The sequence below is a fragment of the Xiphias gladius genome, chromosome 19, assembly GCF_016859285.1.
Source record: "Xiphias gladius isolate SHS-SW01 ecotype Sanya breed wild chromosome 19, ASM1685928v1, whole genome shotgun sequence".
Taxonomy (NCBI): Eukaryota; Metazoa; Chordata; class Actinopteri; order Istiophoriformes; family Xiphiidae; genus Xiphias; species Xiphias gladius.
In genome coordinates this window covers 6,865,768-6,880,014 of record NC_053418.1, presented here as the reverse complement: position 1 = coordinate 6,880,014, position 14,247 = coordinate 6,865,768, and the positions used below count along the sequence as shown (strand labels likewise).

General features: G+C 38.5%; 1 protein-coding gene across 1 annotated transcript; it reads left to right on the top strand.

Moving 5' to 3' along the window:
* The first annotated feature begins 3,249 nt into the window (after positions 1–3,249).
* On the top strand, positions 3,250–10,036 carry LOC120805008 (sia-alpha-2,3-Gal-beta-1,4-GlcNAc-R:alpha 2,8-sialyltransferase-like). The gene is made up of 4 exons (XM_040154829.1): positions 3,250–3,407; positions 5,228–5,350; positions 6,871–7,428; positions 8,944–10,036. The coding sequence occupies exons 1-4, from the start codon at positions 3,250–3,252 to the stop codon at positions 9,227–9,229; spliced, it is 1,125 nt and encodes a 374-aa protein (XP_040010763.1). The 3' UTR covers positions 9,230–10,036.
* Positions 10,037–14,247: the final 4,211 nt, after the last annotated feature.

Below are 14,247 nucleotides of genomic sequence, written 5' to 3'. Positions count from 1 at the left end.
TGGATTTTGACCATTCATGGCATTATTTTTGAAAGCATTCCCACTTTACTTTAAATTCCTAAAACTTCTGCATAGCACTGTCGATACTGTATGTTTTGATGATGAACACATTTTGATATTTTCATGACAACAGGAACTGTTTTGCTTTTAGAGAAACTGATTGAATGCATGGGTCTGACATACCCAGTTCACTGGATTTCCACTAATTATAAAGTAACTGAATTAATGGTCATTAAATGATAAACCATTAAGCATTAACTAATCACACGAACTCAACCTGATCATTTCTTAAAGGTGAGCAACCGGAAATCATGATACGTCTTTCTTTCTTTAATTCATGCATGAAATCATAATGAGTAAGGCATTAATTAGGCATTAACCATGTGTTTTGTACTCGCGTTACCAAGATGCCTGAATGCAGTGCTGGAAAAATTGTTCAGATCTTCTACTTAAGTAAAAGTACAAAAGTTTTAGCATCAAAATACATTTAATGTCCCACAAGTAAAAGTACTTGTTAGGCAGAATGACCCATTTCAGAGTAATATGTTATATTATATATACATATATATATGTACATCACTTTAATGCTGCAGCTGCTAAGGATGCAGCTATTTATAACCACTTGATACTGCTCAGTGGTCTGTAATAACAATAGCTCATTTATTTGTTGATTATATTTTGAATTCATAATCTGAATCTACAATCTATCAAGTAACTTTAGCTGTCAAACAAACAACATTTCTCTCTGAAACATATATCGGAGTAGAACCAGGGCTGTGGTAGAGAGGGGAATAGTGGAGCTAAGTACCCAGGGCCCAGAAAAACACTGGAATTCAATGTTTGTTTTTATCTGCAACTTGGAAATTTTGATTTATTTGCATAAGAACAATAATAACAATAATAACTTTATTTGTAGAGCAGCTTTCATCCAAAGATGCAGACCAGTGTGCTTTACAGACCAGGTTGAAAACAAAGGTCAACCATGAAAAAGAAAATAAACCATAACAATAAGTTCAAATTTTTAAAAAGTCTTAAACTAAAGTATAAGCCTCACTGTTGGCTGAACAATTAGCTTGACAGATTATTTCTTGTATCTAAAACAACATTAGAGGCTCTCGGCTCTCTCTGTTTTTTGCAGTTGAAGCACTGGAGCTACCTTTTTTTGTACATATTCGGATTGTGCCTTTAAAGTTGTATTAGGTTACCTCTAAATTGCAACATACTGGGCGAGCACTTGGTGGAAACTTATTGATCCTGATCTTGCAAATAGAAAACGATTCCAGCAAAGTTTTATTCAGTTCCCTCTTATTGCGAAACACAGTTGTTGTTTCTCAGTGTAGGGACCAGAGTGAAATGGATTTCTGCCTTTGTCTTACACTAAAGAGAAATAACGGAAATAATGTTCTGTAAATATGATGCTTTGATGATTTGCTGCTTTTCCTTTTAGTTCTTTTAATTTTTTTTGAAAATAATTCTGAGGTTTGAACTATTGGTTGGACAAAACAAAGTATCATGAAGGCTCCACTTTGGGCTCTGGGTAACTGTGATGGCACTTTTAAAGAATTTTTACAAACCAAACATTTTTACAAATCGATTGATTGATCGAGGCTCATGGCTGGATTAACCTCCTATGGGGAGATTTTGCTTGTTGCACCCCTATTGACCCCCACTGTGCGTGTGAGTTCCATTATTTTCCCAGGCAGCCGGAAACCAACCAGCACTCAACAGCTGAAGTTGAATTAGTTGAATTAGTCGACTGACAGAAACTGGACTGGCACAGATTTTGATAACTGATTGACTTTTAGAGTCATTTTCAAAAAGCAAAAAAAATCACAGGTACCTGCTTCTTAAATGTGAATTTTCATAGTTTTCTATGAGAGAAAACTGAAATCATTTGGTTTACTGCTGGTCAGACTCAACAAAGAGATTTGAATGTGTTTATCTGGGCTTCAGGGAATAATGTTGGGCTCTTTTTTCACTGTTTTTCACATTTTACGGACAAAACAATCAAACGGTTATTAAAGAAAAACACTGTCAGACGTATTGATGATGAAAATAATTGTAGGTTGCAGCCTTTCAGCGCTACTGTGATGGAATAATACTACCTTTCTGTAGGTTTTCTGTTTGTTAATTACTTCAAACACAGGAAAGAAAATGGAAGCAATTTGATAAAACACAACTTTAACACTATAAACTCAGTATAAAGTCAATATAAACTAAAAAATGAGGGTCTTAAAACTAGATTATGACACAGAGTCCCTCCACAAGACGAGACGGAGGATGGAGCTGATGGGCTACTTCAGTGGTGCAAATCTCTAACAAATTTGTTATTAATCACATAAAGCAGACCCAGATGATACGGAGTAAACCTGGGGCGTTTGGGGCTCCTGGGAGTCTGGGGCCCCTGGGCAGGTGCCCGCTTTATTTGTGGCCCGGGTTCGGGTTATTTGTGCCAAACCACTGAGTAGTATAAAGTAACATTAAGTGGAATTGCTCAAGTAAAGTACAAATGCATCAAATTTACTAGAGTAAATGTACTTTCCACCACTGCACAGGTGCTCAGATTAAAGATCAGAGGGCACAGGTTAGAGGATTTGACTGTCTATTCCTCTGATGTTTCCTGTGTTAAAGCCTCCCCCGTCTCTCTATTTCCATCCCATTCAATTTATTACTGGACGAGCTTTCCATTATGCTGAGAGCTGCAGAGAAGCCTGGGTCACTGTGTGTGTGTGTGTGTGTGTCTGTGTGTGTGTGTGTGTGTGTGTGTGTGTGTGAGAGAGAGAGAGAGAGTGAGTGAGGGGGCGGAGGTGTTGGTGGTGGTAATGCCGCTGCTGGTGCCGGTGCTGGCGGACGGGGTTTGCCTTTTAGCTGGCCGGATGCGTCGACCACGGCGTTGACCCGCATTTTCTGCTCCATCTCCTTGATTAAAGCGGCAGCCTGGTAGGGAGTCGCGGCGGAGTGTGAAGCAGCAGCGGCGGCGGCGGCTGCAGTCAGTGGGGGGGTGGGGTGGTCTGGACAGGCGGAGGAATGACAGTGGGGCGAGCCGCGGCATCTCCAGCATGCAGCCGACCACCACCAGCCGTCCATTTTACACGAGTATATGAGCCGACGAGCGCCAGTTGGTCTGTATCTCGCAGGCAGGCAGGCAGCAGCAGCAGCAGCAGCAGCAGCAGTGTGCGGTCCCCGGCGATGACAACATAGGCCAACGCCTCGCTGCAGCCACATACAGGGAATGAAAACGCTCCCAAGATGGTCCGCATCGCCAAGGCCCTGGGTTTGGTTATCCTGTGCGTCGCCGTGCTCATACTGTCACTCATCAGCTACGTCTCCCTGAGAAAAGACAGCCTCTTCACCTCCTCCAAATATTACATGGGAGGCCCGCGGATTATGTTTCACGCAGGATTTCGGTGAGTGATCTTTTTTTTTTTTTTTTTTCTCCAGCAGAGATTGCGGGGACGCTGACGAGAAAAAAAAAAAAAACAAGCAGAGGAGGGTGGCCTAGTGTGCGCGACTCAACCTGGATGCCGCGTAGGAGCGCGGCACATCACCTGCCATCGCATATGCTCCCGGTCGTTCAAACACTGAGCTGTCCAAGGTGCTGCGGTTGAGACCCCGCAGCTGCGGCTGCACCTGCCCCTGAACATGGACGGTGTAGAAATATATACCTAAATAAATGATCATTTTATAAAGATGACTTACATAACGATAGCATGGCATTTACCACAGTATCTGAGCTGTGGGACATTTGCATCATCATCATCATCATCAACATCACACCCGGTATTTCGTGGCTCAAAAGACAGTGGAGGAGAGTAACTAAGTACATTTACTCAAGTACTGTACTCAAGTGCAATTCTGAGGCACTTGAGTATTTCCATTTGATGCTACTTTATTCTCAAAAATACTGTACTTTTTACATTACTGCATTTATCTGAAAGCTATAGTTACAAGTCCCCTTACCAAACAAGATTTAGGAAGTACGATGCTTTTTCTATGAATTAAACTCACCAAGACCATGTACAAGTGAGTCGAATTACAGAAAATTAATTGGCGTTTTGATAATTCTTTAAGTCATTTTTCAATTTAAAAAAAACATTTCATGGTTTTGGTGTCTTAATATGATGTTTTGCTGCTTTTCCTTTTAATATTTTTAATATATATATATATTTTTTAACTTATTTTGAGGTTTGGACTATTGCTTGGACAAAACAGGCGTTGTGAAGGTTCCACTTAGGGTCTATAGATAATTGCGAAGGGGCATTTCTCACTATTAGTTTTTACAAACTAAACATTTCTACAGTCTGGTATTAGTACTTTTTACTTCAGTAGTGGATCTGAATACTTCTTCCACCACTGACTGGTTAGTTCAGTACTTTACATGTATGAGGCGAGATCAGCTTATACAACAGGGATGGAAAATAATTCAGCTTTGGTCAGACGAGTTCACAGATATGAATGAACATGACTAATAAGAACCTGAAAGGAAAAAAAACACACGTATATCTACATACCATGTGACATATACTGTATTTATAAAGGAGTTATGTATATACATACGTATTATCATAGGTTTAGAAAAGATAAAACTTTATTGATCCCCACGGAGAAATTCATAGAAAATCCAGCAGTTTATAAAGTAATAAAAAATGCTCCACCTTTACCAGATGCAACAGTGATGAATGCACATGAATGCATCAATACTTGTATTGCAGTATTATTGTGAAATGGGCCACTCTGCATGATAAGTAGTTACTTTTAGTACTTAAAGTATATTGTAATGCTGATCATATTAATAAAAGAGAGGTTCATTAATTGGTATTGATTTATATTTCAGAATGGGTTCAGGTTTCCACAAACTAGTTTATGGAAAAGCCCCCAAACATCTACAACACAGTGTTTCAGGATTAAATGAGTGATAAAACGCATCCAATTTGACCATTTTTTTTTAAAACATGGAGAATCTGATGGTTTCCAGTCTAAGAGCAGCATTGTTGTGGCTGTGATTGTGCAAAACAATAGCGCTTGTTGAGGGCTATACAGTACCAGTCATCAGTACTGTCATCTCATTAATGGCCAAAGGTGGGATCTCTTTCTAGAAAACCATCCGAATACAGAACAGGACGAGACCAACACAAGTACGAGAGTTACTCCTCAGCTAGTTTACGTTTGTCACATAATGATAACTAAGCGTGATATATATATTCTAAAAAGACATTGTTGCTTTCAGGTCTCAGTTTGCCATGAATTTTCTGGACCCATCCTTCATCCCCTTAACCAACGCCCTGAACGAAGAGCTTCAAGGAAAACCGTCCAAATGGAAGTTCAACAAGACTGCTTTTTACCAGCAGAGGTAGGGGATTTTAATTAAAATGTTTTTTGTTTTTTTTTTGCTTCGTCTTGTTTTAATTCTGAGTGTCTGTCATCCTGCAGGATGTACAGCGGGCGGGGTTTGCTCTGTCAAAGCTAAAGTTTGGGGGGGGGCAAAGCGGCCATTCCCTGTAGTTAAAGGGAATACTTTTAAGACATCAGAGGAAAGACTGTCCCCTCCTGGATACTATTGTACTGTTACTATAAGGAAGTTGGGTTTCTAGTATGTTAAAAAAAAAAAAAAAAAACTATGAAGATGGGAGAGACATTCATTCAACTTCTTTATTTTCTTTCTCAGGAATTTTATCTTGTCACTTTACTTTTTTGGACTGTTATAGATGATTATGAAGCCATAAGGCCAATGAAAACAAATAAAGTAGAAAGTAAGGTCAAATAGGTTTTTAAATAAAAAATTAATACAATAAATACATTAGAACTGGAAAGATTAGTCGATTGACATAAAATTAATCACCAACTATTTTAAGAATCCAATAATTGTTTCTTAAGCAAAAAGGAAAAAAACATTTTCTGGTTCCAGCTTTTCACATGTGAGGACTTTCTTTGCCATATATGATGAAAATCTTTGGGGATTTGGACTGTTGCTTGAACTAAACAAGACATTTCAAGACGTCCCCTCGGGCACAGAGAAATTATATTGGGCATTTTTCACACGTTTCTGATATTTTATAGACAAAACAAATAATCTATTAATTGAGAACATAATCGGCAGATTAATGGATAATGAAAATTAGTTATTTGCAGCCATTATGTGATTAAATTACTATACAATAGTATTAAATTACCATTCAACAGAAAAAAAAACCCAATAATATGGTGCCAAATTCAGATTTAAAATTACATCAATAATGCATTCAGTGTACAGTAAACAGGAAGAGAGGGTCTACTACCAAACATTAATAGATTCTGCTGCGAGCTCCTTGAAACAAAAGGCAAAGCATGACTTGAACCTTAGACTGTGTCCTGCCCACCTGTTACTTTTCCAACAGTTACATAGCATCAGTGTGTAAAGTTTAATACAAGTTTTAATACATATTTCTACCTTCAAAACCTTTAAATATGCAATTTATTTTGATATAAAACAGAGACAATCAGCAAATCTTCACATTTGAGAAGCTGATGATCTGCTTGGCATTTTTGCTTTGAAAATTTACTTCAGCGATAAATTGATTATCAAAATAGTTTCTCATTCATTTTCTATGAATCCACTAATCAAAAAATCTACTAATTATTTCACCTCTGTCAACGACAACTGCACAGTAAGTGATGGCTATGCAGTTAATGTCTTGTTGTTGGATCACATTGTTATTTGTTGAGGCTCTGGCCAGTTGTGAAGTTGGTTAAAATTTCACATGTGAAATTAGATAGCTTGTTTAGACAGTTGATTACCTCCAGAGATAAGACTTAAAAATGGGCCCATAGATATAAGGCTGCATCCTGTGTCGTTGCCTGTAACAGTGTGAAAGTGTTTTTTCTTTTTTGCAGAAAAGATATCTTCAGCTACATCGACATTCCCAACAACTTCTCCCTGACAAAGAACAGTGTGCGTGTTGGCCAGCTGATGCACTTTGACTACTCCAGCCACAAGTATGTCTTTTCCATCAGCAACAACTTCAAATCCCTGCTCCCAGACACCTCTCCTATCCTCAACAAGCACTACAGTATGTGTGCTGTGGTGGGAAACAGCGGCATCCTGACAGGCAGTCACTGCGGCCCAGAAATCGACCAGGCCGACTTTGTCTTCCGCTGCAACTTCGCGCCCACGGAGGTCTACTCCAAGGACGTGGGCAGGAAGACCAACCTGACCACCTTTAACCCTAGCATCCTGGAGAGGTACTACAATAACCTGCTGACCATTCAGGACAGGAATAACTTCTTCCTCAACCTGAAGAAGCTGGAGGGAGCCATCCTGTGGATCCCTGCCTTCTTCCTCCATACCTCAGCCACAGTGACCAGGACCCTGGTGGACTTCTTTGTGGAGCACAAGGGCCAACTGAAGGTTGAACTGGCTTGGCCAGGAAACATCATGCACGATGTCAACAAGTAAGAGTGGTGATGTGATTGATCATTTGTGCACAGTTAAAGTGACATAAGAACCTAAAAGGAAAGTATTATCAGGGCTGTAGCTATCACAGAGGACGCTATTGTCCTGCCACGGGCTTTTCTTGGGACTGTTGTAGCAGCTCGGGGGGACTCTACATTCAACAATGAAACACTTAGACGCTGTGGGCGTTTGCAGGCTGATTTCAGTACTTTTACACCCAATATATTACATTTGGCAACTTTTATGCCAACAAAAAATGAATATGTGAAGGGCTAGGACTGGGTATCAATATTGGTGCTTAACGCTCAATGCATCATTGTCAAAGCTTTGCCTAAGTATAATACAGTACAAAGTTGGATAAGTGCACTGATTTAAATTTTTAAAAATCTCCCCAAGCATTTTGCACGTAAACCTTTTCAATACTCAGTGCTACAAACACATTTTGATTAGCACCAAAAAATAATTTAAAAATCGCTTTATGGTACGATAGATAGCTATTTAAGGACAAGTCAGAATTTTATTCCTGGCAGTCAGGAGAAGGCTCAGAAACAACATTTAGACTTTCATCTTGGAAAATAAAATTTACAGCGTATATCATTTGCTATTAAATCTTCAGAAACGGATTTTCTTTGGCCACATGAGGGCAGTGTTAACAAGCTGTAAGCCCAGTGTTAACATTTTATCACATTTTTGATATGGTGAAGTTGTTAGCAAAACATTTGATTATTTACACATTAAGCAACATTTGTCTTCACTTGGAGTCATTTTCTGTCCATTTGATGAATGTAAGTCCAATAGTCACTCTTCTTTTAGCTCTGTTTTTGTTCTCCACCAACTGCTGTGGGAAATATCTGGGTCTTTGGTTGCTAAATGCCGCAGCTCTAAAAATGACACTGATGAAAGTCAGACTGTAAAATTGTTGCCCAGAAAAAAACAAAACAATAAGCTGAAAGAAACGCTCTGTATCGCTGAGGGGAACTGCAGAGTTGGGTGATAATTATCTGCTGGTTTATCACTACTAATGACCCCTTAAATGTAAACATAGGAATTTGATCCATTGTTCTTATAAAAAATATTGATTATAGCAGCTTTAACTGAATACATAAAGTATGGAAAATCCAAGTAATTACCATATTGGTCTCAAAAAATGGTTTGAATAAGTGGGGATTGTATTATAATATTCAAGGATTTGAAATTTGTGGATAGAATACCAGTGGATCTACGGTATTTTATAGGGCTCACCAATCAACAGCTTTTTTCCTTTCATAAATAACAAGGATTCACAAATCTGAAAGTGAGCTTTAAACAGCGTTAAGGCTTTAAGTAGAATCAGTCACTCAATATTGCCATTTAACTTTCCCCTTAACTGTCTAATTGAAGGCAAACTGGCGTCGTGGTGAGCTTATGTTTAAAGATGGTGAAGGATTAATCAGGATATTCTGCACTTAGGAAAATCCGAGATGTTTGAATTTAATATCTGCTTCTGACCAACTAACTTGTCTTCTTCCTTACAGATACTGGAAGACTAAAAACCTGTCTCCCAAACGTCTCAGCACTGGAATCCTCATGTACACGCTGGCCTACGCCATGTGCGACGAGATCCATCTGTATGGCTTCTGGCCCTTCGGCTGGGACCCCAACACAGGCAAAGAGCTGCCTTACCACTACTACGACAAGAAAGGGACCAAATTCACCACCAAGTGGCAGGAGACCCACCAGCTGCCCAGCGAGTTCAAGCTGCTTTACAAGCTGCACAGGGAAGGCGTGACCAAACTCAGCCTGACGCACTGCGCGGCTTAGACATACAATGAGAGTTGGATGGTTTAAATGTTGACTCCGTAGGCCGTGACCCAGATACATCAGCTCAGTTAAAACTTATGTTGTGACCCACAATGCATGATAAGTGTTTAGGCAATTTATGACACCCTAATTCTAGAAACACACACTCACATCACGCTGTAACTTCAAATGAAGATGTCAGACTCACTCCGGATGTAAATCACAGACTCATTCGGTATATTGTTGTGTTCAGTGCGGTTAGGATTTTTACGCTGCTCAGTTGCTTCCATTACTCTCCTTTGCATGGCTGCTAGCTGTTGCTAAACAGCTCAAACAGAACAAACGGCTATTTTAACTGGAATCTGCAGGGGATTTCAGCTGTGGTAGCAGAAATAGTCAAATTCTCTGTTCTGTTTATTACACTATTGATTAATTAATCGCCTTTTACAATAGTATCTCGATTCTGTACACTGAAATCACTGCCTAATCTCAGGGAAGGAGTTAGATCAGTGTTTTTTTGTAATCAGATTCAATGCCTCAAGAGAGGTGCAGTTCCTGGTTTCAGGACCCCCCCCCCCCATGAGGTGTCAGACAATCTGCACTGCTCTGGAAGATGGTACTTGTTTACAAGACTGTACTCTATACATACAGTATACTTCAAATTTTGTCGAGATCCTTCACATTTTTGGAATAATAATCAACATTCCAACAAGAAGCCATAAAATTCATGGACAGAAAGTATGTTGTCATTACAATACAGAAATAAAGAAAGTGGTATCGGCCTACATTAGGTTCTGAGACTATAAGACATTTGAAATATCTTCCAATACGACCACAAGTCTATAGCCACGCTAGCGGTTCCATTCACGTCAGAGAGCTTCGATTTTCAAAAAATTAAAAGGCCGGTAAGAGAAATAATAACCCCCCCCCCCCTTTTTTTTTCTGATTTAAAATAATATAAAGTAATATTAATAGAAATAGTAAAATTCTTTAAATTTGGCTCACATTGCACAGATTGAGCAAGGACATTTCTTGAGAGTCTTTGAGGAGTCTTTTAATACCTTCAGAACAGCAGTAAGTTTAGTTAAATTACCTTTTGGGCTTTTCAAAGATATCAAGGTCTTTATTTTTCATAAAAATCAGATGCTTGGTTCTGCGATGTAATGGCAATACATGAGAGTCACAGACTGGGGCTCAGGTTGCACTGGCTATTCATAAATCCATTCCTAAATTTGTGTGTAAAGTAAATTCTAATCAACTGTTGAGATTAGATTGTAATTAACTGAGACTTCAGGGGGTCGCTGCTAATGTCTAACAAATAGTAACCCATTGTAAAACCAAAAATTGTAATTTTTACACACATTGTTTTTTGTATAGATCAAACAAATTAGATACAGCATGATAATTAGTAAGCTTTTGAGGTGCTGGTGGGTGGATTTTGTTACCTTTGGAAAGAGCCCAGCTAGCCAGTCTTTGTGCTAAGTTAAGCTAACTGGCTGCTGGCTCCAGCTTCATGTTGAACGCACAGACATGAGAGTGGTATTGATCTTCTCCACTGACTCTCGCAAGAAAGCGTATAAGTGTATTTCCCTTTGAAACCCAATATCTTAGATGGTAAAGACTTTATTAATGCAAGATAATGCAACATAAGCAACAGAAATTCCAAATGTAAAAGTTTTACGGGGGGCAAACTGTCAGTTCTTTGTAAATGTAGTTAGATATTACAGTATTTTATGTAGGGAAATACGTTTTTGCCTGTGTGTCAGAGTTAATAGTATTCATGCAGTTTCGCGTGAGTAGCAAATATCCAATTATGCTAACCTAACTGCAATTATTCGGCTATTTAGTGTAACATTACAGATATAACATTTTTTAAATTTGAGCTATATTTTTATTTTTGTGAAATGTAATTTCAAATTTCACAAGTTTACATTATTAAACAGTTTGTTGACAGAGGTGTCCACCAAATTTTTACATATTACCTCTTTTCGTCCTCGGTCTAAACAGGTCATATGTTCGCAAGCTAATCCCAACTGCATCAGCTAGTTCTGTTAGCCACACAGCAGTTACAGAACTACATTGTGTAGTGAAACCCGTTTTAATTTAGAGGTGCGTAAATCTCCACTTAGTAAACGCAAGCTAAGTTTGAACTTATGAACAGCTGCAACTGTCTCCGGAGAACAAAACTGCTGGATCAGTGACGGATGGACTGGGGATCTTGCGATTCTTAACAATAATGAGGCAAAAAATTGTAAAATTTGACCGGAGGGTACCGGATTGACCATCTTGTGACCTGAATCGCAGCGCTAGCGTGGCTAAAAATATCAGGAAATACGACCTTTTGGACACGGTTGCTTCAATTATTCAGTTTATACCAAGAACTGATTTTGAGGTTTACCACTATTTCAACGACAAAAATACTGAAGTAGAGAACACTGTTTATTATGGAGCTTTAGTTGACGGGGGGAAAAGTTACTTAATCATCATGTAGCCATATCAGTTCCAATATTTGTGACATAAAACAGAGAAATGAATGAATGTTATGACTTACTGCATCTTGTATAAAAAGCATGATCCATTTAAATGACATTGCATGTGAGGCACTAACAAATCTTTTAGTCTAGTTTTATACAACCTTTTTGAAGATTGTTTTGAGGGTAAAATTTAGTTCTTTGCTATTGTTTGTATTCCTGATGGTGTATTCCTCCAGAATATCACCAGTGTCTTTGTATGACAGACGTTTGAAGGCTAAAAAAGAAACCTACTGCTATACTCAACATGGGACCAAACCTCTACAGATCAAATTAAAAATGAACAAGCTTTATTTTTTATAAGTGTAGATAATCTTGGGTTCTTAAAAACAGTCCATCAACCCCATCATGCTAGACTGAAGCAGACTGGTGGGTACAGGGTTGAGGACCGCTTGGCCCAAACAGTGGAAGCTGGCCACATGACCGTCTCATGACTCTTTGACATGTGCCCCTTGTTGCAAATTCTGGCTTAGGCAGAGATTTAACACACACAGCAATGCAGTCATTCACACTTACCAGATGTAGTGTGCGCTTTTGTGCTCATTCCGATATAGCGTGGCAGGCATTCGCTTGCCATCCTGTCCCACACAAAGCATTTTTTGTCTGTCTCCTTAGGCAAGAGGAACATTTTAGATAGTTAACTTTTGTGTCTCGTCTTTAAATCACAGTGCAGTCACCACCACAACCATGAAAAAACATATCTGATGAGAAATTCTAAATAGCTGACTTTTAGGTCCTTTAATTGATGTCATAGATGTGCACACTTGAGAATAATTCAGTCCCTTCATTAGGAATATTTTGTAGGTACACCAAAGACCATGTGTTCAATGGAGCAATGTTGCCTTGGCTTGAAACAGATTGATTTCGGATTTTGGAAACTGTATGACAACTAACACACTGTATTAATGGCAGAAGAAATGGAATCTCCCTTTTTTTGATGTTGAATTTCGCTTTTTCGTGGCACAAAAAATATTTTAAACTTTTGCTTTTTTGGCTTCAGCCAAAGTAATGTGGTGGAATTTATTTGTGACTCCATGAATGTCCTCTTGTAGTTTGATTTGTTTGAAAAATCCACTGGCGCTGACATGAATGCTGGACATTTTTCTTCTCCAAAAATTTTCTCATAGCTTTCATGAGCAATGTGTAGAATGTGTGTAAACAGTCATGATGCTAACGAAGTCTGTGAGCATTGTAATTCCAGTCAGAATAACAGTATAGCTTTTTTGTGTATTACATTTAAACGAACAGACCGTGACATACATAATCTTAACATAAAACGTCTTTATTCCAAATGCAGCACTATACAGGACTCATTTCCAACAGCCCTTTAACATTCTTGTACGTGTGTTCGATCTGCATGGCAAGTTTGTTCCATAATGCATAAAAAAGCTTGGCTGCTTATGTACATGTCGTATAAAAGTCATAAACCATGTAAGGGACTGTGCTATTTTGGTTGCTCTAACAAAAATGATCATCCATATAAGAAATGTAACCATGTCATAAATGTTTTTAGATTATACTCCATGGTAAATATATGTTATGTGCCTGCATATTCCTTCCATCAAGGCCTCAATGTGTCAAATAAAAACAGTATTTTTCTCTGATATGACTCATTTGAAGATTATTATTATTATTTTTTTTTTTTTCCTGAATCACAACCACTTGGTGTCTTTAAAACAGGGTTTCTGCAGGGTTCACCAAGTTAAATCTGACACTTTTTAATACCTTTTTAATAACACAGAGTCGGATTTAATACCGTTTTCATGGTCAAGCCAGTAAAAGAATGAAAATGTGATGGAAAACCAGTAGGGATAACGTGGCCTAGAATTATTTTTTCTTATATCACATTTTTTTCTGTACTTCCTAGCAGTATATAGCAATAATTACAAGGATACACTTAATTAATTCATGCACTTGAAAATGATTAATTAATTTAAGTGGGAACAATCAGATTCTAAAACAATTTATAACTAACATTACTGTCTACAGCAGGCAAGAGGAAAACATTTAAGACCTTTGTAAATTAAAGTTTTAGGCTTTTTAAAACCTTCTAAGGCCTTTTTTTTGTGGAAATTGAATTCAGTGCTTTTTAAGGCTTGCTTTCAAGACCTGCAGATACCCTGTTAAAACATCAGTTGTTTTTTTATTGTACCTATACTCTGAGTATACCTAACTGAGTATACCTATACTCAGTTACTATAAACAGTTTTTAAAGTATTGTTCTTCTCCCCTCCCTCCTTTTTCTCACTTAATGGACAGGCTGTGAATAAACAATATTACAGGCAGCAAATATCAAGAGCGGATTCACACTGCAATAATAATATAGCTTTAAGTGAAATGGGCCTCTCTCAAGTATGGGTCATACTGTATTTGAGTTGATTTTTACACTGATCTTCTGCCTGACCTGGCAGGCACCTTAGTCAAGCACCATAAAACAGTAGCATCTGGAACCGCATTGTCACGCGGGGCAGATATGTGAACACAGGTGGCCGCTGGTGGCGGCTGGGC

Bases quoted from the DNA above. Each gene is read 5' to 3' on its own strand.
- LOC120805008 (XM_040154829.1), top strand. From the start codon at position 3,250: ATGGTCCGCATCGCCAAGGCCCTGGGTTTGGTTATCCTGTGCGTCGCC. The intron at 3,408-5,227 runs GTGAGTGATCTT...TGTTGCTTTCAG, and splicing joins ATGTTTCACGCAGGATTTCG to GTCTCAGTTTGCCATGAATT. The intron at 5,351-6,870 runs GTAGGGGATTTT...TCTTTTTTGCAG, and splicing joins ACTGCTTTTTACCAGCAGAG to AAAAGATATCTTCAGCTACA.